Genomic DNA, 25497 nt, shown 5'->3' with positions numbered 1-25497 from the left:
ACCCTTAACTGACTGAGTCACTCTGACATCCCCAAATTTTAAGATTTAAAAAAAATTTCTGAAAAAAAAATTTCTGTGATTCTATTGGAATTTTTTTTAGGAATTATTGAATCTGTAAATTGCTTTGAGCAATATGGACATTTTAAGAATACATTCAAACCATGAGCATGGGATATTTTTCCATTTATTTGTGTCTTCTTCAATTTTCTTCAATGTCTTATAGTTTTCAGCATACAGATCTTTCATCTCCTTGGTTAATTTTTTTCCTAAGTATTTTATTCTTTTTGATGCAATTGTAAATACCATTGTTTTCTTAATTGCTTTTCTGATTGTTCATTGTTAGTGGTTAGAAACACAATTGACTTTTGTATATTGATTTTTGTGTCCTGCAACTTTACTGAACTCATTTATTCTAACAGTTTTTCTGATCGAGTCATTTTTTTTTACATCAAATATGTATTTTTTTATTATGTTGTTGTTAGCCACCATACAATACATCATTAGTTTTTGATGAAATGTTCAATGATTTATTAGTTGTGTATACCACCCAATGCTCATCACAACACGTGTCCTCCTTCATACCCATTACCAAGCTACCCCATCCCTTCACCCCTCTCCCTTCTGAAACCCTCAGTTTGTTTATAGCAGCAAAGTCCACAATAGCCAAACTGTGGAAGGAGCCGAGATGCCCTTCAACAGATGAACAGATAAAGAAAATGTGGTTCATATATATAATGGAATATTCTTCAGCCATTAGAAAGGATGAATACCCACCATTTGCATTGACATGGAGGGAACTGGAGGGGATTATGCTAAGTGATGGAGTCTTTAGAGTTTTCTATATATAATGTCATGTTATCTGCAAGTAGAGACAATTTTACTTATTTTTTTCCAATTTGGATGCCACTTATGTGTGTACATATGTATGCCCAATTGCTCTGGCTAAGACTTCTAGTACTATGCTGAATAAAGGTAGTGAAAGTGGACATCTTCTTCTTATTTATGATCTTAGAAGAAAAACTTTTGGCTTTTCACCATTGAATATAATATTGTCTGTGGGCTTGGAATGTATGGCCTTTACCATGTTGAGATATATTCCTTCTATACTCAGTTTGTTGAGAGTATTTTTTTATTATGAAAGAATGTTGAATTTTGTTAAATTTTTTTTCTGCATCTATTGAGATGATCATATGATTTTTATTCTTCATTTTGTTGATGTGGTGTATCACATTAAATTGATTTATAGATTCTGAACCATCCTTGAATCCCTGGAATAAATCCTATGTATTCATGCTGTGTGATCCTTTTAAGGTACTGTTGAATTTGATTTGTTAATATTTTCGAGGATTTTTGCATCTATATTCATCAGGAATATTGGCCAAAAATATTCTTTTCTTGTAGTGTTATTGTCTAGTTTTGGTATCAGGGTAAATGCTGGCTATAAAATGAGTTTGGAAATGTTTCCTCCTCACCTATTTTTTTTTTAAAGGAGTTTGAGAATGATTGATATTAATTCCTTAATGTTTGGTAGAATGCAACAGTAAAGCCATCTGGTCCTGAACTTCCTTTTGTTGGAAATTTTTTTTTTTTGTTACTGATTCAACCTCCTTACTAGCAACTGGTCTGTTCAGCTATATTTTTCTTCTTTATTCAGTCTTGATATGTTGTAGATTTCTAAAAATTTGTCCATTTCTCTTAGGTTGTCCAATTTGTTGCCATATAATTGGATATAGTTGTCTCTTAGGATCCTTTGTATCTTTATGGTATCAATTATATGTCTCTTCTTCCATTTACAATTCTATTTATCTGAGGCTTGTCTCTTCTTTTCCTGGTTAGTCTAGCTAAAGGTTTTCTATTTTGTTCATCTTTATTTCATCTCATTTATTGTCACTGTGATCGTTTCTATTTTCTTTCTCCTGCTAAATTTGGGTTTACTTTGTTCTCTTTCAAGTTATGTAAGGTATAAAATTAGGTTGTTTATTGAGATCTTTCTTTTTTCTTTATGTATGTGTTTATCACTATAAACTTTTCTCTTAGAATTACTTTTGCTGCATCCCATAATTTTGGTTTGTTGTTTGTCCATATTCATTTGTCTCAAGCTATTTTGATTTACTTTTTGACCTATTGGTTGTTCAGGAGCATATTGCTTAATCTCCATATATTTTGAATTTTCTAGTTTTCTTCTTGTATTGATTTCTGGTTTCTTAACATGGTGGTCAGAAGAGATACTTGATATAGTTTTAATCTTCTTAAATGTATTAGGACTTTTTCTGTGGCCTACCATATGATCTGTCCTTGAGAACATCCCATGTATGACTGAGAAGAATGTTTATCCTGCTGCTGCTGAATGTTCTGTAAATGTCTGTTAGGTCCATCTGGCCTACTGTGTAGTTTTTGTTTCCTTTTGATTTTCTTACCAGATGAACTATCCATTGTTGAAAGTGGGGTTCTGATGTCCCTTGCTATTATTTTGTCACTGTTTACTACTCCTTTCAGGTCTGTTAATATTTGCTTTATATATTTCAGTTGCTCCTATGTTGGGTATATAAAAATGTACAAATCTTATATCCTCTTTTTTTAAAGATTTTATTACTTATTTGTCAGAGAGAGACACAGTGAGATAGGGAACACAAGCAGGGGGAGTGGGAGAAGCAGGCATCCTGCTAAGCAGGGAGCCTGATGCAGGGCTGGATCCCAGGACCCTGAGATCATGACCTGAGCTGAAGGCAGAGGCTTAATGACTGAGCCACCCAGGTGCCCAAATCTTATATCCTCTTGATGAATTGACCCTTTTATCATTATATACTGAGCTTCTTTATCTCTTATTACAATCTTTCATTTAAAATTTATTTTATTAAAACAATAAAAATAAAATAACAGTCCATTTTATTCTGCTTTCTTTTGGCTTCCATTTTTATGGAACATCTTTCGGTCTGTGTGTATACTTAAAGCTGAAGTGAGTCTCTCTTTTTTTTAAATTTTAATTCCAGTATTGCTAACATGCAGTGTTATATTAGTTTTAGGTGTACAATACAGTGATTCAACAATTCTACACATTATTCAGTGCTCATCATGATAAGTGTACTCTTAATCCTCTTCAACTATTGCACCCATCCCCCACCCCTCTCCCCTCTGGTAACCATCTCTTTGTTCTCTATAGTTAGTCTGTTTTTCTGTCTCTTTTTTCCTTTGTTCATTTGTTTTGTTTCTTAAATTCCTTATATGAGTGAAATCATGTGGTATTTGTCTTTCCCTAACTGACTTATTTTGTTTAACATTATACTCTGGCTCCATCCATGTTGTTGCAAATGGCAAGATTTTGTTCCTTTTTATGGCTAAGTAATATTCCAATGTATACATATATCATAACTTCTTTATTCATCTATGGATGGACACTTAGGCTGCTTCCATAATTTGGCTATTGTAAATAATGCTGCAATAAACATAGAGGTGAGTATATCTTTTTGAATTAGCATTTTTTTATTCTTTGGGTAAATACTCAGTAGTGGAATTACTGGATCAAATGGTAATTGTGTTCTTAATTTTTTGAGGAGCCTTCATACTGTTTTCCAGAGTGGCTGCATTTCTCCATATGCTCACCAACGTGAAGAAAGTCTCTCATAGGCAGCATATAGATGGGTCTTGTTTTTTAATCTATTCAACCAGTCTCTGTGTTTTGATTGGAAATTTTAGTCCATTTAATATCCAAAGCCTGTTAATAATTGTGTCTTTTTTTGGTATTGATGTTGTGGGTCTCACGGATGCAAGCCCCACTGGCTTCAAAGTGAGATGTTTTGAAGAACGACCCCTCAGGTGGGAGTCTTCAAATTTGGGGTGCTGGATGTGGAGTCCAAACCCTTCATTCCTCATGGAGAAACTGGGAGATGGGGGTTCCCTCCAAATTGTATGGTGCTATGCTAGGGGTGGGGTTTATGATGAGAGTGTGTCTCAGCATTTTCTACCAGGTTCAATATGGGTTATTTTCTCATTCACCCAATGTGTAGAAGTTGCTCAGATAGTTTCCAGATTTCTTTCAGAGGGAATTGCTTTATGTGTAGCTGTGCACTTGATGTGTCTGTAGGAGGAAGTGAGTTTAGGAGCCTCCTATGTCACCATCTTGTATCAGAACTAGCACTGCAACAATTTCTAAGTAAGTATTTATTATTTAGAGAAATATCAATGGTTCATCAAGAGTTTTAAGTAGTGTCCATAGTTCCCTCATTGGAAAGATGAAGGAGTTAAAATAATTGTTTCCAGCTTTTACATTCTAGGCTCACAAGATGACAAAAGAACATCCTAAGGATCCCATCTATACACTCACATTTTAGACTCAAAAGTGTCCAGATTCTCTGCCATTTCATTTAGATATGTGAACTTAGCAACTAAATAAGCACTTTATAAATTTGGCTACTTTATAGTTTTATTATTTTCCCATCATAAAATAATAGGTGTGGTGTGTAGTTGCCTGACCCCAAGCTATATTATAAAGCTGTGATCACAAAGACAGCATGGTATTGGCACAAAGACACATAGACCAATGAACAGAATAGAGTCTCCAGAAATGGACCCTTGACTCTATGGTCAACTAATCTTTGACAAATCAGGAAAAATAGTCTCTTGAATAAATGGTGCTAGGAAAATTGGACAGCTACATATAGAAGAATGAAACTGAACCATTCTTTTATACCATATGCAAAGATAAACTCAAAATGGATGAAAGACCTCAATGTGAGACAGGAATCCATCAAAATCCTAGAGGAGAACATAGGCAGTAACCTCTTTGATATCAGCCACAGCAACTTCTTTCAAGACACATCTTCAAAGGCAAGGGAAACAAAAGCAAAAATGAACTTTTGGGATTTCATCAAGATAAAAAGCTTCTGCACAGCAAAGGAAACAGTCAACAAAACTAAGAGGCAGCCCACAGAATGGAAGAAGATATTTGCAAATGACATTACAGATAAAGGGCTGATGTCCAAGATCTATAAAGAACTTTTCAAACTCAACACCCAAAAAACAAATAATCAAGTCAAAAATTGGGCAGAAGACATAAACAGACACTTCTCCAAAGAAAACACAAATGGCTAACAGACACATGAAAAAATGTTCAACATCATTAGCCATTAGGGAAATTCAAATCAAAACCACAATGAGATACCATCTTACACCAGTTAGAATGACAAAAATTAACAAAGCAGGAAACAAGAAATATTGGTAAGGATGTGGAGAAAGGGGAATCCTCTTACACTGTTGGTGGGAATGCAAGCTGGTACAGCTACTCTGGAAAACAGTTGGAGGTTCCTCAAAAAGTTAAGAATAGAGCTATCCTATGACCTAGCAATTGCACTACTAGGTATTTACCCCAAAGATACAGATGTAGTGAAAAGAAGGGGCACATGCACCCCAATGTTCATAGCAGCAATGTCCACAATAGCCAAACCGTGGAAGGAGCCGAGATGCCCTTCAACAGATGAATGGATAAAGAAGATGTGGTCCATATATACAATGGAATATCACTCAGTCATCAGAAAGGATGAATACCCACCATTTGCATTGACATGGGTGGAATGGAGGGGATCATGCTAAGTGAAATAAGTCAAGTAGAGAAAGACAATTATCATGTGGTTTCAGTCATATGTGGAACATAAGGAATAGCATGGAGGACAATAGAGGAAAGAAGGCAAAACTGAAGGGGTGGAGAATCAGAGAGGGAGACAAACCATGAAAGACTATGGACTCTGGGAAAGAAATTCAGGGTTTAAGAAGGGAGGGGACAGGGGGATGGTATAGCCAGGTGATGGGTATTAAGGAGGGCAAGTGTTGTGATGAGCACTGGGTGTTATACATAACTAATGAATCATTGAACACTACATCAAAAATTAGTGATGTACTGTATGGTGGCTAACAACATAATGAAAAAAAATATGTGTGATGTGTATGTGTGAATGTGTGTGTAGAGGAGGATTCCATAGGGAAACACAGAAAACTCTTTGTAACTGAGAATAAAATAAAATAAATGATGAAGTATGAAGTGGCCTTGTGAATTCAGCTGGAAGTCAGGAAAGCATCTTAAACATCTCATACTTGTATAGGACTTTAGAGTTTTCAGACCTAGAATCTGGAATTTTTTTTAAATTTTATTTTATTATGTTATGTTAGTCACCATACAATATATCATTAGTTTTTGATGTAGTAATCCACAACTCATTGTTTTCATATAACACCCAGTGCTCCATGCAGTACATGCCCTCCTCAATACCCATCACCGGGCTAGCCCCTCCCCCCAGTCCCCTCCCCTCTAAAACCTTCAGATTATGCTAAGTGAAATAAGTCAAACAGAGAAAGTCAATTATCATATGGTTTCACTTATTTGTGGAACATAAGGAATAACATGGAGGCCATTAGGAGAAGGAAGGGGAAAATGAAGGGGGGCGGGAATCGGAGGGGAGATGAACCATGAGAGACTATGGACTCCTAGAATGTTTGACCCCTTTGCTAGATTCTTTATACCTTATCAGGGTGCTTTCCTGAAGCTCCTTCTCCTATCGCATCACACAGCAAAGCAATACCAGCTGGGAAGGTGTGGCCTCCTCATGTCCACCAGCTCCAAGCCACCATGCAAAACTGAGGTGGACAAATTGGAGGCTGGACTTGGAAAAGGGGAATGATGGAGCCAGACACATTTCTCCTTTCCTTGGTTCATTTATTTCAGAAGTCCATGCCATTTAATTTTCTTGTCCATCCACTCACTGACAAATCACATGCTTTATGTGTTCACAGAAATACAACTGGTGGTAAGTTTACACATTTCCTACCTTGAACCTAAATTAGTCTTACCCATAGGATGACTTCAAATCTGCATGGTCAAATCCTTATAATGGCTACTCAACTCCTACTTAAAAGATAGAAGGTGACCAATAAATGTTAGCTGCTATTGCTGCTGTGACTGTTGTCAATCAATATTTGGTACTATCAGTAGAATTGTCTCACCAGTCTGTGCTTTCAGCACATTCATGAATGACTCTAACAGCTATTGAAATAATCTGTCATCTTTGCCACTGTTACTGTACCATCTGTCTTCCCTTTGAACCTTTTGGGGCCTCTATTTTATTCTACATTGAAACTACCACAACTAACCCCACCATTTGGTTCTCACAACTTTACCTGGCTCTAAATTTCTCTTTTAATTAATACTCCCTCTGACTGTGTTTACCCATAAATTTTACTATTATTATCTCATTCTTAAGATAAATGAAGGATAAAATTAAAAATAGATGTATGCTATATATACAGTGTTGAAATGTAAAGAAAGTTTTTTTTTTTTCAGTTGACATTTTCTGCTAAAAGAAATTGAACACCATGGGGGAAATTATGTGATTGTAAATCATTTTGACATTTCCCACCACAATGAATATTTTTATTCTAATTTAAAATTTGATTTCACATCTGACTCCATTTGGAAACCTGAGTCATTTTGATATAAGGAGGAATAAAAGAAAGAATATGAAATTGAAGACAGAGCAAAAAATATGTCTGTTTAAAAAAGATACTATTATTTACTAAGAGCCTCCCCTTCAAAAGATATATTAGTAGATATCATATTCAGAAGTGGAGCAAGAGCACCTGGGTGACTCAGTCAGTTAAGTATCCAACTCTTGATCTCGGCTCGGGTCTTGATCTCAGACTTGTGAGTTCAAGCCCCATGTTGGGCTCCATGCTGGGCATGGAACCTACTTAAAAAACAAAAACCAACCAACCAACCAACCAACAAACAGAAAGTATAAAAGAAGTGGAGCACTTCAGGATCCTTAACATTGTAAATTGTTTTCTCATTTAAAAATCCTTCTCCTACCGAAGCCAAATTCAGGTACTTGTTTATGCATCAAGACAGAATGAATAGATTTTAGAGTTAAACAGATCTGGATTTGAATTTGTAGTTTTGTGATTTTAGTTACATTGTTAAACATTTCTCAGCTTCAATGTTCTCATCTGTAGAATGTGACTAACGTGGGCTCCTATGTAATGTTATTGTGAAGATTAAATAAATCTAACAATGCCTGTGAGAGTTTAAACTTTAAACACAGTGCCTAGATTTATATATTTGTTTCCTTGTTTTCACTCTTTATAATTTTCTGTCTTTTTTTTATGGTTTACATGTGAAATCAGCACTCAGTGATGTTGCCATCAGAAGGGCTGGTGCCTGACACGATCTATGAATTCACAGGATGAGGGACCAGAAGAGGATGTAAGAGGCTGTGTACCTGTGAGTAAAAGAATGTCCTTATTTTTAGCCAAAAATATTTCCTTTAGGCTTGTTGGGTGATAAAAACCCTGAAATAATTTGGGCCTTATCTTAGTATAATATTCATAGTTAACTCTTCAAGGTTGTTCTTTCTTTGTTTAGCAAATGGAAACTGCCTGCTACCTTTGGCTGGCACCATTCCATCGAGCAACATTCTAAAAATTGCCTGTGACTCAGTGTTTTTTCCATTGGCACACCAGCCTGAGATTTCCTCTTTACTGTGGAACATCCTACTGTATTCATGGCTAGAGTCATCAAACTGGATAGACGAGTACCTTGGACTGAACAACTCTAGATGCTTTGTCAATTCTCACCTGAATTGAATTAACTGGTAGCTCTGGGAAAGTTACATTAAATCATATAAAAAAGATAAGTGAAACTTATCTTGAAATTGAAACATATTTCAATGCAAGTTTGGAATGAACAAATGTAAAAATAAAAAATCAGCAATTACCAACCAAGTGATTCCTTAAGATCAGAGACCTTGCCTTATTTCTCCTGATTTCTCCATTGCCAAGTAAAGTGCTCAAGAAGCTGTAAGACTGCACATGTATACATAAACACACACACATGCTTGGACACACATTAAATATATATTTATATATTATACCATAAGTAATACATATTAATATATTATGCTATTTTGAAAATTACCAATATATAACATACATATTATATATTAACACATTTACTGAATTGCAATTAATTTGCTTAGGGAAATGGTGTATTATGAGGTTTTTTTAGTCTGATTAACCTCTCTTCAGATGTGTATCTCAGCCTAGATATTGCCTCCTTTATAAAGCTTACCCTTCCCTTGAATGAGGTCAGGTATTTAGTTCTCATCCTATTTCCACACTTTTTTCTGTAGTGGCCTTGTATATTTGTCTCTTTCCATAACCACCCATAAAAACCAAATCAAACCAAACAAAAAAACAATACAAAATTTGAAGAATTACTTCCTGTTTGGAATCTGGACTGAAAATAGATTTTCCATTTTGTAAAATGGCACATCACTTCCTATTTAAAACCATCAAACGTCAGCTTAGAAGCCATAATGGATGGGCATTGCTGTTAAATCATATCTTGCCCAGTATCACATAAGTCACCAAAGAGGTATGACTTTCACCTACCTATCAACCTAACTGAAATAAGAGGGTCTTAATATTCCTGAGCTAAGCATTCCCCAGATCTCCTGGATTTCCTTGGGCAGCCCTGGCAAAGATGATATATATGACATTTTCCTTTTATATTTTTCTAGTTGGTCTTCCCATTTGACAAACTGCTACATACAAGCTTCACCAGTGGAGAATGGTCATCACATTTACTGCATTCAACATCCAACTGTGACATGTGTTCATACAGAAATCTATGAGACATTTTCTCTTCTGGTTTTCCATTTTTAGGCTTGGTCTTACATGATTTAATTTAAATATTCTGGCTAAGGGCTAGATTTTTTGGTTTTGGCATTGGGAACCTAAATGATAAAGAAAGTCTGTGGCTTTTCTATATAAAATGATTCCAAAATACAACAAAAGGACATGCTGTTCCCCTTGTTTATTTAGAAAACATTATTGAATATCTTCTGTGTACCAAGTGCAATGTTAAGGACTTGAACACTGATGGACAAGTATTTCCACAGTGGTCATACCAGTTTGCAATCCCACCTATAGTGCATGAGTATTCATTTTTCTCCACATCCTCACCAACGCGTGTTTCTTGTGTTTTTTTTTTATTTTTTATTGTTATGTTAATCACCATACATCATTAGTTTTTAATATAGTGTTCCATGATTCATTGTTTGTGCATAATACACAGTGCTCCATGCAGAACGTGCCCTCTTTAATACCCATCACCAGGCTAACCCATCCTCCCACCCTTGTTTCTTGTGTTTTTGATGTTAGCCATTTTGACAGGTGCGAGGTGATACCTCATTGTAGTTTTGATTTGCATCTCCCTGATGATCAGTGATGTTGAGTATTTTCATGTGTCTGTTGGCCATCTACACATCTTTGGAGAAATGTTCATACTTTCTGCCCATTTAATAATCCAACTAAAAATATTTTAACTTTAAAATAATTGGATTATTTGTTTTTTGGGTGTTGAATTTTATAAGTTCTTTATATATTTTGGATACTAACCTTTTATTGGATATGTCATTTGCAAATATCTTCTCCCTTTCAGTAGATTGCCTTTGAGTTTTGTTGACTGTTTACTTTGCTGCGCAGAAGCTTTTTATTTTGATGTAATCCCAGTAGTTTATTTTTACTTTTATGTCCCTTGCTTCAGGAGACATATCTAGAAAAATGCTACTACTGCCAGTGTCAGAGAAATTATTGCCCGTGCTTACTTTTAAGACTTTTATCATCTCAAGTCTCACATTTAGGTCTTTAATCCATTTTGAGTTTGTGTATGGTTGTGTATGGTGTAGTAGTCTGGTTTCATTCTTTTGCATGTAGCTATCTAGTTTTCCCAACACCATGTGTTGAAGAGACAATTGTATATTCATTCCTCCTTTGTCAAAGATTAGTTGACCATTTATTTGTGGGTTTATTTCTGGGTTTTCTATTCTGTTCCATTGATCTATGTGCCTATTTTGTGCCAATACTCTAATGTTTTGATCACTACAGCTTGTAAAAACACATCTTGAAGTCTGAATTTTGGTTTTCCTTTTCAAGATTGTCTTGGCTATTTGGAGTCTTTTGTGGTTCTATAAAAATTTTAGGATTATTTGGTCTAGTTCTATGGAAAATGCTGTTGGTATTTTGATTAAATCTATAACAGATTGCTTTGCATAGTATAGATATTTTAACAATATTTTTTCTTCCACCCATGAGCATGGAGTGTCTTTCCATTCCTTTGCATCGTCTTGAATTTCTTTCAACCCTGTTTTATAGTTTTCAGAGTGCAGGTCTTTTACCTCTTTGGTTAAGTTTATTCCTGGATATTTTATTGTTTTTGATGCAGTTGCAAATGGCATTGTTTTCTTAATTTCACTTTCTGCTGCTTCATTATTAGTGTTCAGGAATGCAACAGATTTTTGTACATTGATTTTGTATCCTGTAACTTTACTGAATTCATTTATCAGTCCCAGTAGTTTTTGGTGAAGTCTTTAGGATTTTCTCTGTATGGTATCATGTCATCTGCAAATAGCAAAAGAAGGAAAACTTAATTTGAATTTCAACTATTTCCTAGACCATCCTGATTAGGGTTGTTTTTAGCTCCTTAGAATGATCTGGAGTCTGATACAAGAAGTCTCTGTGTATCTTTTAAAATTTATTGTAATATAACATATAAATATGTGTATAAATATGTATATTATACACATATGTGTATAGTTGTATATATATTTATGTATAATTAGCTGTACACAATTCTCTTTATTAAATAAGTGCTTATTAATATTAACAGATATTCTTGTTGCCTTTATAAAATTCTGAGTTTAAGACCCTATTTCTGTATCATGTCTATTATCTATCTATCTATATCATCTATCTATCTATCATCATCTATCAATCATCTATCATCTATCTATCTATCTATGTAACTTCAAACTAAACGGGCCTTATTTATCACAAGAGTGAATACTCTGGTATCTAGAGTAAACAAAATCAGTTGTGCAGTATTCCCGATTTCTGATATATTGAATATTTCTGACTCAGTATGCTACACCATACACTATCCCAAGGATAAAGTCACAGTAAATAGTATATAAAAGGAATGTGGCAAGGCATGTAGACCTGAGCAATACAGGATTTTGGACGAATCTGATGTCCATCTAATATTTTCTCACAGATTTTAATATGCATCCCACTCTGTTTCTTCCACACAGCATCCACTTCACATATATTTCAGTGTATAGAGGTAGAAAAATAAGAGGTTTGGAATCCAAAAGATGGGGATTCAATTCCTGTTCTATCAGTATGGGCTAGTGATTTATCCTCTCAAATGTCAGTCTTATCATTTTTAAATGTGGAATGTCAATACAGGGTTGTTTAATGTTCAAATATAATCATTTTTGCACAGAGAAGACATATAATAGGCCAATTCATGTTAGTATAATGTGGGCAATAACTGAACTAGAGCCAAGTTTCTATATATCTAACTCATTCCAAATTCAAAACACCAATGAATATAGTTAAAATAGTTTAATCGAGCATATCCTGCATGCTTTTCTTTAAATCCAAAAATATAGAAAGATTTTCTTTTACTAGTTTTCCTGAATTCCTCATTTTATTAGTTTTCCTGAATTCCTCATCCTCTTGAATGAGAACTACTAGATCCATTAAAAAAATTGGTATTTTGCCTTTGTTCATATTAAGCTTTTAATATGTTTTCTAACATTTGCTGATGTTTATACCTGTGAATATTTATTCCTCCCATAAGAAAGAGCTCCTTCCTTTCTCCTCTCAGTCCATTTCTAACCTGTGTTCTCAGCTAATTTAGTTTATCTAGATCTTTCTGTTCTCTGAAGCTCTGTCCTTTAGTATTCATTTGGGCATCTGTTTAAGGCTTTAATTTAGTTGTGTGGCAAATTCCTTGACACCTGTGACTTTTTTTTTTATCCCCGAAGCTCTTAGCACAGTAGAAAGCTGATAGTAAACATTCAACATGCTTTTGCTATTTGTACTTAATTGAAAACAATCTCATTTAAGTATGTGATCCAGTGACAGGTCATAAATACAAAAGCTTGAGTTTGGTGCTCTTGTCAGATCCTAAGATGTCACATCTGAGATGTCAATTCTTACAGCTTACACCAAAAACTAACCAATGGTGACTCATTACTCCAGAATTTCAAAAGTCTTCCCTACTATCACTTGTTCTAACTTGAAGTTCCTTCATTTCTGAACCCCATTTCATGAAAAGAAGCACTGGAATGTATTCTTCTTGAGATAAGCATGGTATCTTTCTTAAGATACTTTCATAAAGTTAAAAGAATTAATGAGGATATAGCAGAGCCCAAGCTTAGTTAAGGACAGAAGGAGGAACTGGATTTTATTTGGAACAGTTCCTCATTTGAATAAATGTTTACTGAAGTGAGTAAGCAGAGGCATTTCCATCTAAAATTTGGAAAAGAGACAGGAGAGGGAGTAGTTCAAAGAAGCAGGAGTCTAAATCTTTTAAATCAATTTTAAATTCTGTGCTTGTGCATTTGGATTACAGACATGATATGAGTACAAGAGTTCTAGGTACAATGTATAGTTCTTCTAGGGTCAGTTTGTTATTCATCTCTGCATCCCAACATCTAGAACAGAGTCCCAGAAACACTGTTGTACCAAAAAATTATTCCTGACTGACTCTGCACTCTTCTTCAGAGACAGTTTATTGATCAAGGTAAAATAAGGCCAAGTTAAAATGTGACAACACAGGGAGAAATATTGCTACAAATAGTGTGATACTAAGAGAAGATGTTAGGTTAGAAGATGGTTAGTATCCTTGAATTCAGGTTCCCACTCCCTTGTACACAGTGATTCGTGGTGTGACCCACCATACAACCTCTATTATCTTTAGCTTCCTTTTCAATAAATGAGGATCTTAAATCTCTAAGCCTTTTCCCCCTAATTAAAAAAAATCTTTGATTCTCCCAGATTTAAAAAAATTCTTCAAAATATTTTCATTTAAACTCCTTTTATTTAAATGAATTTCAGCTGAGGGCGCCTGGGTGGCTCAGTTGGTTAAGCGACTGCCTTCGGCTCAGGTCATGATCCTGGAGTCCCAGGATCGAGTCCCACATCGGGCTCCCTGCTCAGCGGGGAGTCTGCTTCTCCCTCTGACCCTCCCCCCTCTCATGTTCTCTCTCTCTCTCATCCTCTCTCTCAAATAAATAAATAAATAAAATCTTTAAAAAAAACACTAAAACCTTTAAAAAATAAAATAAATGAATTTCAGCTGAATAATGCCCTGCTGTAAATATTTCTTTTAAATCATTATTTTCTAGGATTTTATGATGGATTCCATTTTTATAGTATCTCTAAGAAGGGTGGAAAAGAGATAAACACTTAGGGAACATCTCATATAAGCCAGATTTTTCATATTTATTTCATTCTCAAGCCTTATGAAGTGGAAATTTTCTCAATTTTAAAATTAAGGAAACAGAGAAGTCAAGTATCATGCTGAAGGCCAGGTCAGAGCTGGACAGTGCCAGGCTCTCCTCTCAGGTCTGACTGATTTAAAAATCCATGTTCTTTCTAGTACATGATGCTGGCATTTTGTAAAAAAAAAAAAAAAAAGTAGGTATTCCATTTAACAGATGGAACCAGGGACTTCCTCAATTTTGTAGTAAACCAACAGTTTTGGTGTCAAGAAAAAACTCAAGTATTTTGGAGTAGAGTATAAGCTCACATCATGTGTGAGTATAGGAAAACATCCTTTTGTATGATAACTTCATTTGATGCCAGCATGGAATTTTCAGGGTTTTAAAATGATGAGATGTGAGAAAACTGAGCTTGTTGTATTTCTATTTTTTTAAAATGCAATTCTAGTAATGCAGCTGTTTTCTAGAGACTATTTCAGAATGACATATTTTATACCCTAGAAATTGATGAAACACTTTTTTTTCCCAAACCATGCACCCTGGCCTCCCTAGCTCCCCAACCCCAGCCTTACATATACATGATATCTACAGCATGATAGGGCTTGATCTTGAACTTTATTTCTTCTTATAATTTTATTATCTGAAAATAATTTGTAATGCTACACAGTAGTGTACTACCTCATGCTTCAGAAAAGAACTTTTTTTCCTCTGAACGTTCCTTGTGTTGATTTTTTTCATCCTCTCTGTCTGTGTTGGCTTCTAGCCCTCTGTTCCTTTCAGTGCATTTGGTCTTGTGCCAAATGAGAGTCATCACTTAGCCTAAAAGTATCATTTTCCAACACACAGAATCAAAAGGAAAACCCCGCCTATTACACCCACTGCTAATTACCATACCACAAAACTGACTAGTTGCATCATTGGACCATCACTTGTGAATTTCTTCTTTCCAGAGCTCTTATTCCTGCAGAGAATGAGTTTGAGCCACATGGAAGATATGCCTTTAAGCCATTCAAGTCTTCAAGGGACACACAGATCATCCTGGAAGCAATGGTTCCTCTACTCAACAATAGTTACTTTGCTGTTGCTTTGCTCCTTTAGTACACTAATTCTTACTTTTCTTCCACTCAAGGTAAGGAGACAATAGTACCTAAAATTGCTGCTTTTCTTTTGTAAGTCTAGTTATTATCATTGTCACTCAGTATTGTTAGAGCTAGTTGGAAGAGACATGTGGGTACATATAATACAAAAAGAATTTCAATTTTGTCATGGCATATGGCTTTTGAGGCTTATCTAAATGTTTTGAAATGAAAGGTATTAGAAAATGCTAAATGTTAGATAGAATCAATTAAATCAGTCAATTGACAGATGCCTTGGAATATTTTCTCCCTTTCTGTAACTCTGTTAAACCTTCTTGGTGGAATAAAGGTATAAAACATATGCTTACCTTCAAGGAATGGGATGCAAGCTATAGTCTTATTGAGGGAAAAGATATAAGAAGATAATGGAAGTCAGAATAAGGTAAATGACAGGTGGTTAGTGCATCTTTGTGGAAGGAAATGGCACTGAACTAGGAGTAAGATCTGGATTCTGGTTCTAGGTCTCCCTAGCTGTATGAATTTAAGAAGACATTTAATCTTTCTGGTTCTCAGAAAGGTTCTTCATCTGAAAAATGGTGGTAGGAGAATGGATTTGTTCATTACAGTACCCCTTCTAGCTATAAAATATAGTGATTAATAATTTATCTAAGGGTAGTATAGAACATAAATGCTTTAGGAATTCAAAATAGGGGACAAGGACTTTGGGCTAGAGTGATCAGGGAAGGCTTCATGGAGGAAGGAGGTAGCACATTCTTATTTGGGAAGCCCCTGATGCTTATCAGGAATTTCCTATTGAGCTCCAATCCAAGCTGTGGGTCTAGTAAAGGAAATGGAGATATATGAAGTTCTTTTTAGAAGTTTTTCTGACTCTATTATATGTACCCACATGACAATGCTTTATTTAATTTAGGATTTAACCTATTTTGGGGTACATTTGAAGATTCAAAGCCTTGGAGAGAATAAAGTAGTATATGCTTATCTAAGAAGGGGCTATGATATAAAAGTAGGCACCTGCAGAAACATTTTTCTAAGGGGATTGGCCAGTGAAAGCTCCAAAAATATGTTTCTACTACTTAGATATTTAAAAGCCATTGAGAAAAGATGCAGGAGGAAGTACATGGTAATTGCTGGTATTAATTTAGTTAGGGGAAGTGTAGCTTTGGTTACATCTCTACACACTAAACCATTAATCTATATTCCCTAACTGTACACAAGGATATGCAACAGAGACTTTTCTAATCACACCCCCACTCTCTCCAGAAATGTATCAAGCAGAAGTCTGAACTTTCTGGAGCAGTGGAGCTTTGAGCAGAAAGAAAAGAATTGATTGAAATTCTGAGTGTTTTGATTTGTGAAGAAAAGGAAGGGTGAGAATAGCAATAGCTTAACTTTGGAAGAATTTATCCTTCTAAAGCCACCTCAAGTTTTAGCCAGATTTCTCCGAAGAATGTAAGATATGTCATAGGTGTTATCCATTCCTACATATGACTGGGGAACCAATGCATAGAAGAGGCTGGAAATGTCCTTCTCAACAGAACACAGTGGCTCTTGCAAAGGGAAAGAGGAAGTCTAATAATGCCAGAGGCACCTAGGATACCTCTTGCCAGAACTGAACTCGACCAATCCCATGTGTCTGAGCTCTGATTCTCTCTTCTAGACAACATGCATCTTCTCAATGAAAGGTTCTGCCTCTAAAGAAATAGCCCAGAGTTTACTTCAAATTTGGGGAAATTTTAAAGGTTTTCAGGATATTGTCCTGATTGAATGTCATAAAGTCTTGTTTCCTATAGGAAAAGCCAATGGCCTGGCTGACGCAATGCAACATTAACTCACTTTCCACTTGCCTGCTCTTCCTTTTCCTTACTGGTCACAAATAAGTATCTTAGGAAAGGAGGGCTATGTGGCTAGCGGATGGTGAGTCATTATGAGGTGGCCACTTCCACCTTCTCACAATACCCATGAGGTTTTTTGTTTTTTGTTTGTCTTCACTCTAGTTTTTATATACAAAATCCCACTTTCCAACTTCTCTAGGCACTAATTCAAAAAGCATTAGACAGGAAGATTGGCTCCTTCTAAAACAACAGAAATTTCCTTGGGAGAACACTTTTTTTTTTTTGGTGCCCCCCCCCATCTTTCAAAAGACGTTCAACTGAAAGGAATGGCTATGAACCCAAGGAGTTTGGTCTACCCCTCAGTGAAATTAACCTCACAGAAATTATCTCTAAAACAAACAAACAAACACCCAAAAAACAAATGTTCAGAAGAGCTCCCTGCTTCAATGAAATGAAGGATGCCCTTCCAAAAGGGGAAGTTGTGCTTGTACTTAAAAGCAGAATAGAGTATTTCCAAATGATGATCTGAGTAGGGTTGGTTTGGAGAAAGAATTATTGTTTTGGCCATTTGAACCCAAGCATTTAAATCTGGGTTTAAATTATAACGGGATTACAAGAGCAATTGCTCCTTCTAAGTAAAAATGAATTAAACTAAATGGAAAGTCCCATATGCTTCTTTATAAATGGATATTTACTCCTTCCAAAGATCAGCAGAACTATAAATAGAAACTGCCCCCACAGAGTCGTAGGGGTGAGACTTTCGAATCAGACAGACTGTTTGGACCTCAGCATAGCCTTTTATCGCTGCATGACGTTGGGCTAGTTACTTAATCCCTCTCAGGAGCACTTCCTCATCTGCAAATGAGCATGCTAGTTCTTACCCCATAGACCTGCAGTAAGGATTAATGAGACAGTACAGTGCCTGACCCAGAGCAGGCTTTGAATAGATTGTAGTGATTAATATTTGCATCATTATTATTCACATCATAATGAGGATAAATTTAAAAAGACTTTTAACAAAACGGATATTCCTTGCTCATCTATTTCATTTCCTCAGCTAAAGACTATACCTTGCCGCCAAACAGATGATTTTTTCGATTAGACAGATTTTCATTTGTGGCAATAGAAAATGTCAGTGGTGGTTTCTGTAGTTCTAAGTAGACATTAAAACAGCCCAAGTACAATATCCAGGATTTCTGTCTCTGGCAATTAATTTGTCTGCAGCCTTAGGTTTCTCCACACACTCTCTACATGATAGTAGACCACAGATGTTATCTGTGCCACATATTTTGGCACTCATTTATATTTAGATTGTTACCCAATTGCCTCATGTGTGTAATCATGTCTTTCTAGAAAGATTATAAACTGCCTAAGAGGCAAGGACTATAAATTGTATGTTTCTCTTGCTTACAGTGCTAGTTGGGAATATAGGTGATTAATGTTTTGTTCAGTTCATTATAATCGGCATCATTATCAAAACAGCTAATATTTAATGAGCAGGACCAGATCTGGCTGGGCAAAGCCCTTCTTAACAATTATGACATTTAAACCCATAAACACCCTCAGTGAGTTAAGTGCTATTATGTCTCCCGTTTTATAAAAGAGAAAATTAAAGATAAGGGAATCTCTCACATGCCTATCATGGATCAAACTAAATTGAATGTCAGCATTTCTTCTAAGAAACCCCAAAAGGAGGATGAAATAATTACAAGAGCAAAGACAATTATAGGAATCCAAACTTTCTTATTGTACCTCCTTATTAACAAAATATTTTTTAGTACAATCCCACCATATATGCTAATTTATTATGTTAGATATGAGTGCTAATACTATGTATAATAAAAAGATACACAAAATGGAAACTTCTAAGGATGAACCGAATGACATGCTTCATATAGTTTATTCACAATGCAAAACTGTTTTGCTTTTACCAAAATATTATATTTTACATGTTAATATAAGCATTTCTAATATAACCAAAATATTATTTTAGTAATTTGATAAATGTGTTTCTTTTATTTTCTTAACCTTAGTTTAATACTTTGTGATACAATAACTTGAAGGTTATAAGTTAATTTACTTTGGTTCATGATTTTGACTGTCATAACCTGTATTTCTCCCTTCTCTTCTACTAGACTATTTTATTCCTTTGACTTCTGTTTAAATATGCAATATCTATTCCTCATTCTCTTTCTCACTCGAAAACCTTGCATCTAAGTTCTATGAGAAAACAGAAGTAGGCAGGAACGAAGTTCCAAAGCTCCCTATCATATCTACCGCTTACCTGCAATTTTGTTCACATAGACTGTGTTTCCCTCTTGTCACTGTGCATGAATTGTTCATGTACCTATCTAAGTCCACCTGTGACCCAGATTCTGTCCCCTCTTACTTACTCAAGGACATTGATTGTTCCAACAATTATCTACTAGCTCTTACATTCTATTCCACGCACCCCTGCCCCTTTACTGGAACATTCCCATCAAATGGCAACAGGTAACCATGTTGTCAGTTCTCTCATGTTAAAACAAAACCAAAGACTAAGAAAAACAACAAAATCAAAACATTTCTTTGACCTCTCATCCTCCTCCAAGCTCCACTTAATTTTTCCATTTTCCCTTACAGCAAAATTCCCCCAATTTTTCTTTTCTCACATAGCCTTGAATCCATTCTAATTAAGTTTCTGTCCTCACCACATCACATAACTACTTTTGCCAAGAACCCCAATGACTACCGTGTTGTCAAATCCATCAGTTAATTCCCTGTCCTCTTCTCACTAGAGCCATCAGCAACATTTAATACAGCTGACCACGTCTCTGTGAAATACTTTCATCTCTTCGTTTCCAACATCACAGTCTTCAGGTTTCCCTTCTGACTCACTGGCCTTTCTTTCTTAGTCTCCTTTGGTGTTTCTTCCTCATTCCCTGGCCTCCAAATAGTGCAGTGTTCCGAACATTCCTCTCTATCTATACTCACTGCCTTGACAATCTCACACAATCTCACGTCTTAAAGTGTCACATCATCAGAACTCCTTAAATTCCATCCTCATAGGTCCAGCTGCCTACCTGACACTCGAGTCTACCTGGATATGTAATAAGTATCAATCATAAACTTGATATGTACAAAATTGAACTCATGATTCTTCCCTCTCAATTTACTCCTCTTAAATCTTGCTCATTTCAGTGATTAACAACTTTATCTTTTCAATTACTGAAGCCCAATATCTTGGAGTCATCTTTTGTCTTCTTATTTTCTCTTCCCATATCCACGTCAGGATAGCCAGCACCCTGGTCAGAGGCACCATGCTTTCTTGCCTAGATGATTATAGTGATCTTTTGGCTGGTCTCACTGTTTTTACACTGGCCTCTCTTTGCTTTATTCCTATCATGGCAGCCAAAGAAATGCCATAAAAGAAAAATGTACAATATCTTTAAGTTCAGTCTCTTAAGCCCTTTGCCTCAAGGAAACCAATGAATTTTACATGGTACAAAAATTTTTTTGGTGGTTATACCTTATTTTACTACTAAGTATTTTAAAGCCTTTAGCATTTAAATACCAGTATTTATAGAATTAGCCACACTGATGGCTTCTTGTAGGAAGTAAACTGTGGTATGTTGCAAGTTTGAAACTAGTCTCCCCATGGTATCTCAGTTACTGCAAACTGTGATTGTCTGAATATTAAATGAGGGTGGCTTTACCAATCTGCATTGTGAATATTTCTATAGTTTAATATTATTAAAAATAAAAATAAACTTAACTAGAAATTCTATTATTTTCTTTTCATATGCCAATGGATCACATTGTGTAGTGACTGGGGTGTGGAGACTACTGTTTATAGATAATTTCTATAGCCCAAGAGGAGGAGAGTCCAAGATCAAATAGTTGTCCTATCGGTAGAAGTTAGGTGGATGGAATGAGACCTTAACTTTTGCCTAGAAGACCCAAAAAGGCAGTTAGGTAATGAAAGGGAAAGGAAAGAGCCAGGCCATCTACAAAGGAAAGCTGAAACAGGAGAGACTATTTGGAGGGAAGGATTTTTTAATATGGCTAGGGAATAGAAGTTTGCTTCAGGATCTGAAGCTCTAAATAAACCAATCAAGAAGGCTGTGACATTGTCATCCTCCTGACGAATTCCTCCTTTTCTTCCCCTACAGACTGCCAGTGAGCCCTGCATAGCTAAGTTTGGTGAGTAACCTGTCTTGCATACCTCCTTTTTACTTTTCTTAGTATTTGATGCAAGAAGGAAGCCCATTTTTATTCATTTTCAACTACTATTTATAACTGCTTATCATGTGCCAAGCAGTTGTCTAGGAGCTGAGACTTCGGAGGTAAACCAGACAGACAAGTCCATCCTCGATGAAGCTTACATTCAAGGTCACATATCTGGGCAGGAATTCACATCACTTTTACAGGGCCAGGAACCTGAAATCCGGGAATCCACCTTTAATTTTGTGTTTTAATAAGTGCAAGTTTCAAATTTCTACAACCTTTCCCTCTGACAAACTCAAAGTTCTTCTCAGAGTTCATATATTGCTGGTGCTCAGTAGAGTGTGTGTAGGGTGACATTTTTGTTTCCAAATATATAAAAAAGGAATGAAAGCCAGGGAAATGGCCACTTCCTTTGTGCCTCTCCCATCCTCTCAGCTTCTGAGCCACTTTCCCTTAGTGACCTGGTATTTACTAAGAAAACACATTAAAGGGGTGCTTGGGTGGCTCAGTTGGTTAAGAGACTGCCTTCGGCTCCAGTCATGGTCCAGGGAACTGGGATTGGGCCCCGGATCAGGCTCCCTGCTTGGCGGGAAGCCTGCTTCTCCCTCTCCCACTCCCCCTGCTTGTGTTCCCTCTCTTGCTGTCTCTCTCTCTCTCTAAGCTAAATAAATAAAAATCTTAAAAAAAAGAAAAGAAAACACATTAAAGTTTACAGGTTCACTGAGCTTTAGGGTATTTCTTAGAATACATACAAAATTGAAAATAAATACATTTGGATTGTTTACATATTTCAGGCCACACACACACATTTTTCAGCTGAGAACAGAATATTTCTAAAGTTAACTGCAATCCTTGTTTTCCTATACAGTTCGAAATGCTGGGCTTCCCTGGCTTGTGGGAACTAGGGAATCTCTTTTTACTATTTGTCTCTGCCTTTGTAATTTGTTTTTGTTTTTCTAGTAAATGGAGTAGAAATCATGATATGTTTGAAATTCCCTCTTGAGGTGATAAAATGTTGAGAACCTCAAGTGTGCTAAGTGGCCTCAAGTCTCTAAGTGGCTCCTATTACAGAATAAGAGAACCAGTGACACTTTTTCCTGGTGACTCGCCTATTGTCTATTACGTAGCACATGTAAAGCAGGAAGAAATTTACCGGGCTTTGGGCTCATTGGAGATACAGAGAGACTTTGCTTCTTGCTCTAATGATTTCTCCTTCATCCTCCTTCAGAATCTACCCTCACAGCCTTATAATCAATCATTTATATATAAATAACAATTTAAGTTAATGTGTGATCTCTTCTGGGTTGCTTTTTTATCAAGGTTTCTTTCTAATCATGAGATAAAGGCTTTGCCCTCATAAAAAAAATTACAGAGGATTAGAGAACAGACCAAATACGTATTTTTGAATGATCAAGACACTCCCTGGGGCTCTGAAATCACACTACTATGCAAAAACAACTAACATTAGGAAAATATGTAAATTCCACATATTCCTATGAAAATAAGTGACCAAGTCTTGACTCTTTCTCCATCCCCTATGACAGTTTTAAACTAGGGATACTTATATTTAAGCATTTAAAATTTTAAATTTTTATTAAAAATTCAAATAACTTCCATTTATAAACTCATGAATTTACCAGGATATCCCAAGTAGATCTTGGGTATATACCTATAAACTAAAGAGAAGAGCCATAATTTAAACATAATGCACCTAATTCAGGAACAGGGATGTATCATTCAATCAATAAATATTTATTGAGCACACACTAGGTTCCAGGAACTCTTTTAGGTGCTGAAGATATAGCAATGAACAAAATAGAGAAGTACTTGTCCTGAAAGATGTTATATTCAAGTGAGTAATGAGCAACTTAATTTATAATATGCTAGACGGTGACAAACCTTCTATGAAAAAAACTAAAGCAGGATAAAGGGAGAGAGAGGCAGGAGAGCACTATTTTATGTAGACTGATGAGGAAGGTCTCATTGATAAAATGATACACAGTAAACAGTATTTACATAGAAAAGCATGAATATGCATCCTGGACTGCCAACTTGGGTTATCACAATCCTAGTGTATGATTCCTCTCTCCCTTCCTCCTTTAGTTCCTTTCACAAATATTGATTGACAAGAGATGCAATGCCACCTAAAACTTAACCCATTTTTCTATTCCAAATCCATTTCTTTAGAGCTCCCCAAGCAAGAGATACACTTAGGATTTGTAATTTCTCTAAAACAAGGAATAGATACTTAAAATATTAAAATTGTTTTTGGAGAGAACTAGTACAGACTAGGTAAAGAAACAACTTGTTAAGTGGGAAAGAACTATAATCAGGAAGGGAATTAAATAAATAACTATGTTTTCTTTTTTTTTCTCTCTTTTGTAAATTCCTTACAGGACCATTCCCTTTAAAATGGCAAATGACATGTCCTAAGCTTCCTTGTGTGAATAAGACAGCTAACGAGAAACTGGAGATACTTCAGAATGGCTTGTATCTAATTTATGGCCAAGTGGCTCCCAATACAACCTACAAGGAACCAGCTCCTTTTGAGGTGCGGCTATGTAAAAATGAAGACATCATACAAGTGCTAACAAACAACTCTAAAATTCAAAATGTAGGAGGGACTTATGAACTGCATGCTGGAGATATACTAGAGTTGATATACAACTCTGAACATCAGGTTCTAAAAAATAATACATACTGGGGGATCTTATTGCTAGCAAATCCCCAATATAACTCCTAGAGACTCAATTTGGCCTCCTTATCGTCTTTAGCACATGCAGAAATGCTGGTGAGTGTGTTGGAGGAGGCAGATTTTCAACACCCGCAGTTTGTCTGAGTATACAAATCAACACAGACAGAACCCCTCTGCATGTGAGTTTTCATCTCTCAAGCTTATCCAAAAGAGACTCGGAGGACAGGCCAGAGACATGTGCTTACCTCTGACATTGGGTCAGCAAAGACGCTTTACTAATCCATGATTAATGATTGTGGGTGGCTCAAGGACAGAAGCTTCTCAAAGAGTCTGTGTCTAATTCTTGAATCCTTGAGCGGGGAAAAACTGTCTTATTGCCCTGGGAGCCTTACCTGGCATGCAAAAAAAGATTCAGCGTGGTGGCCTGGCCTTGTTCTCATATTCTTGGGCTGCTTCACTTTACTCTTCCCATACTCCTGTCTTTTGAGGCCCTCCTATTAAAAGTAGACAGACTGGGAGGGTGGCCACAGATATGCCAACAACACCCCACTTTAGATGTGATGATATTAAGAAGACAGAATACTCAGAGAATTATTGGGGCAGAGGCACAGATGGCATAGAATGGAATGCACTTTACTTGGGAATTTCCCTGATTTCATCACATTCAGGATGCATAATGCTTTATAAAACCATTTGGTCAAGGACTCATTCTGAACGTTGACATCGGGCTCATGAGAAGTTGTTGATGTGTGTCTAAATGTTGTCAGTAGCAAAGAAAGACTAATCATTAGTAATCATAAAATTAAACCCTAGAAATTGGTATCATCAGTACTGTATTATGTCATGTAATAATTTCCTATTTTTAGCTGGCTGTCCACAGTTTGCAAAGTGCTTTCATATATCACAGGGCAACTCTATGAAGCGAATGGGGCAGGTGTTTTTGGCACAATTTAAACAAAGAAAATATGAAGGCATCTGGAACGTAGGTGACTTGCCTCAACCCATAGAACTAATGACTGATAGGGCCAGTGGGCTTCTGCAGTGTATCACACTATCTCAGCTTTAGGGTTAGTATTTCAGCTATGATGTTAAGTCCATAGAGCTTAGCAGATGTAATTATCAGGAGATGCATTCCCTTTCAGTTCAAGGTGGGTAGACTAAAGCTACAACCGACTCTCCTTCCTTAGCAAACTACTTTTCCTTTCCCTGCTTGAATCAGGGAGCACAAGGGTGTTGCTCAGGGCTTATTCCAACCAAATCCCCTCCCTCACTTTAAAGAGCCTGTCTTGGTCAAACGTGTTAACTTCTAAAAATAATGAATAGCACTCAATTAA

At 36.1% G+C, this 25497-nt stretch overlaps 1 protein-coding gene across 2 annotated transcripts; it reads left to right on the top strand.

Annotated features, from left to right (window-relative positions):
• The first annotated feature begins 8220 nt into the window (after window positions 1-8220).
• On the top strand, window positions 8221-25028 carry TNFSF18 (TNF superfamily member 18). 2 transcript variants are annotated; one of them, XM_073899413.1, is made up of 4 exons: window positions 8221-8263; window positions 15284-15462; window positions 21414-21444; window positions 23865-25028. In XM_073899413.1, exons 2-4 carry the CDS (start codon window positions 15304-15306, stop codon window positions 24209-24211), a joined length of 537 nt encoding a protein of 178 aa, XP_073755514.1. In that variant the 5' UTR covers window positions 8221-8263; window positions 15284-15303; the 3' UTR covers window positions 24212-25028. The 2 variants fall into 2 exon arrangements, with proteins under 2 accessions (XP_073755514.1, XP_025733309.1); XM_025877524.2 differs by lacking the exon at window positions 8221-8263 and having other exon boundaries at window positions 15279-15462.
• The last annotated feature ends 469 nt before the right edge of the window (window positions 25029-25497 follow it).

This window comes from Callorhinus ursinus, unplaced genomic scaffold (assembly GCF_003265705.2).
Source record: "Callorhinus ursinus isolate GAN/ISIS: 27379988/994484 unplaced genomic scaffold, GSC_fseal_2.0 scaffold13, whole genome shotgun sequence".
NCBI lineage: Eukaryota > Metazoa > Chordata > Mammalia > Carnivora > Otariidae > Callorhinus > Callorhinus ursinus.
The sequence above is the reverse complement of the archived record's forward strand: the minus strand, read 5'-3'. Positions and strand labels throughout refer to the sequence as shown.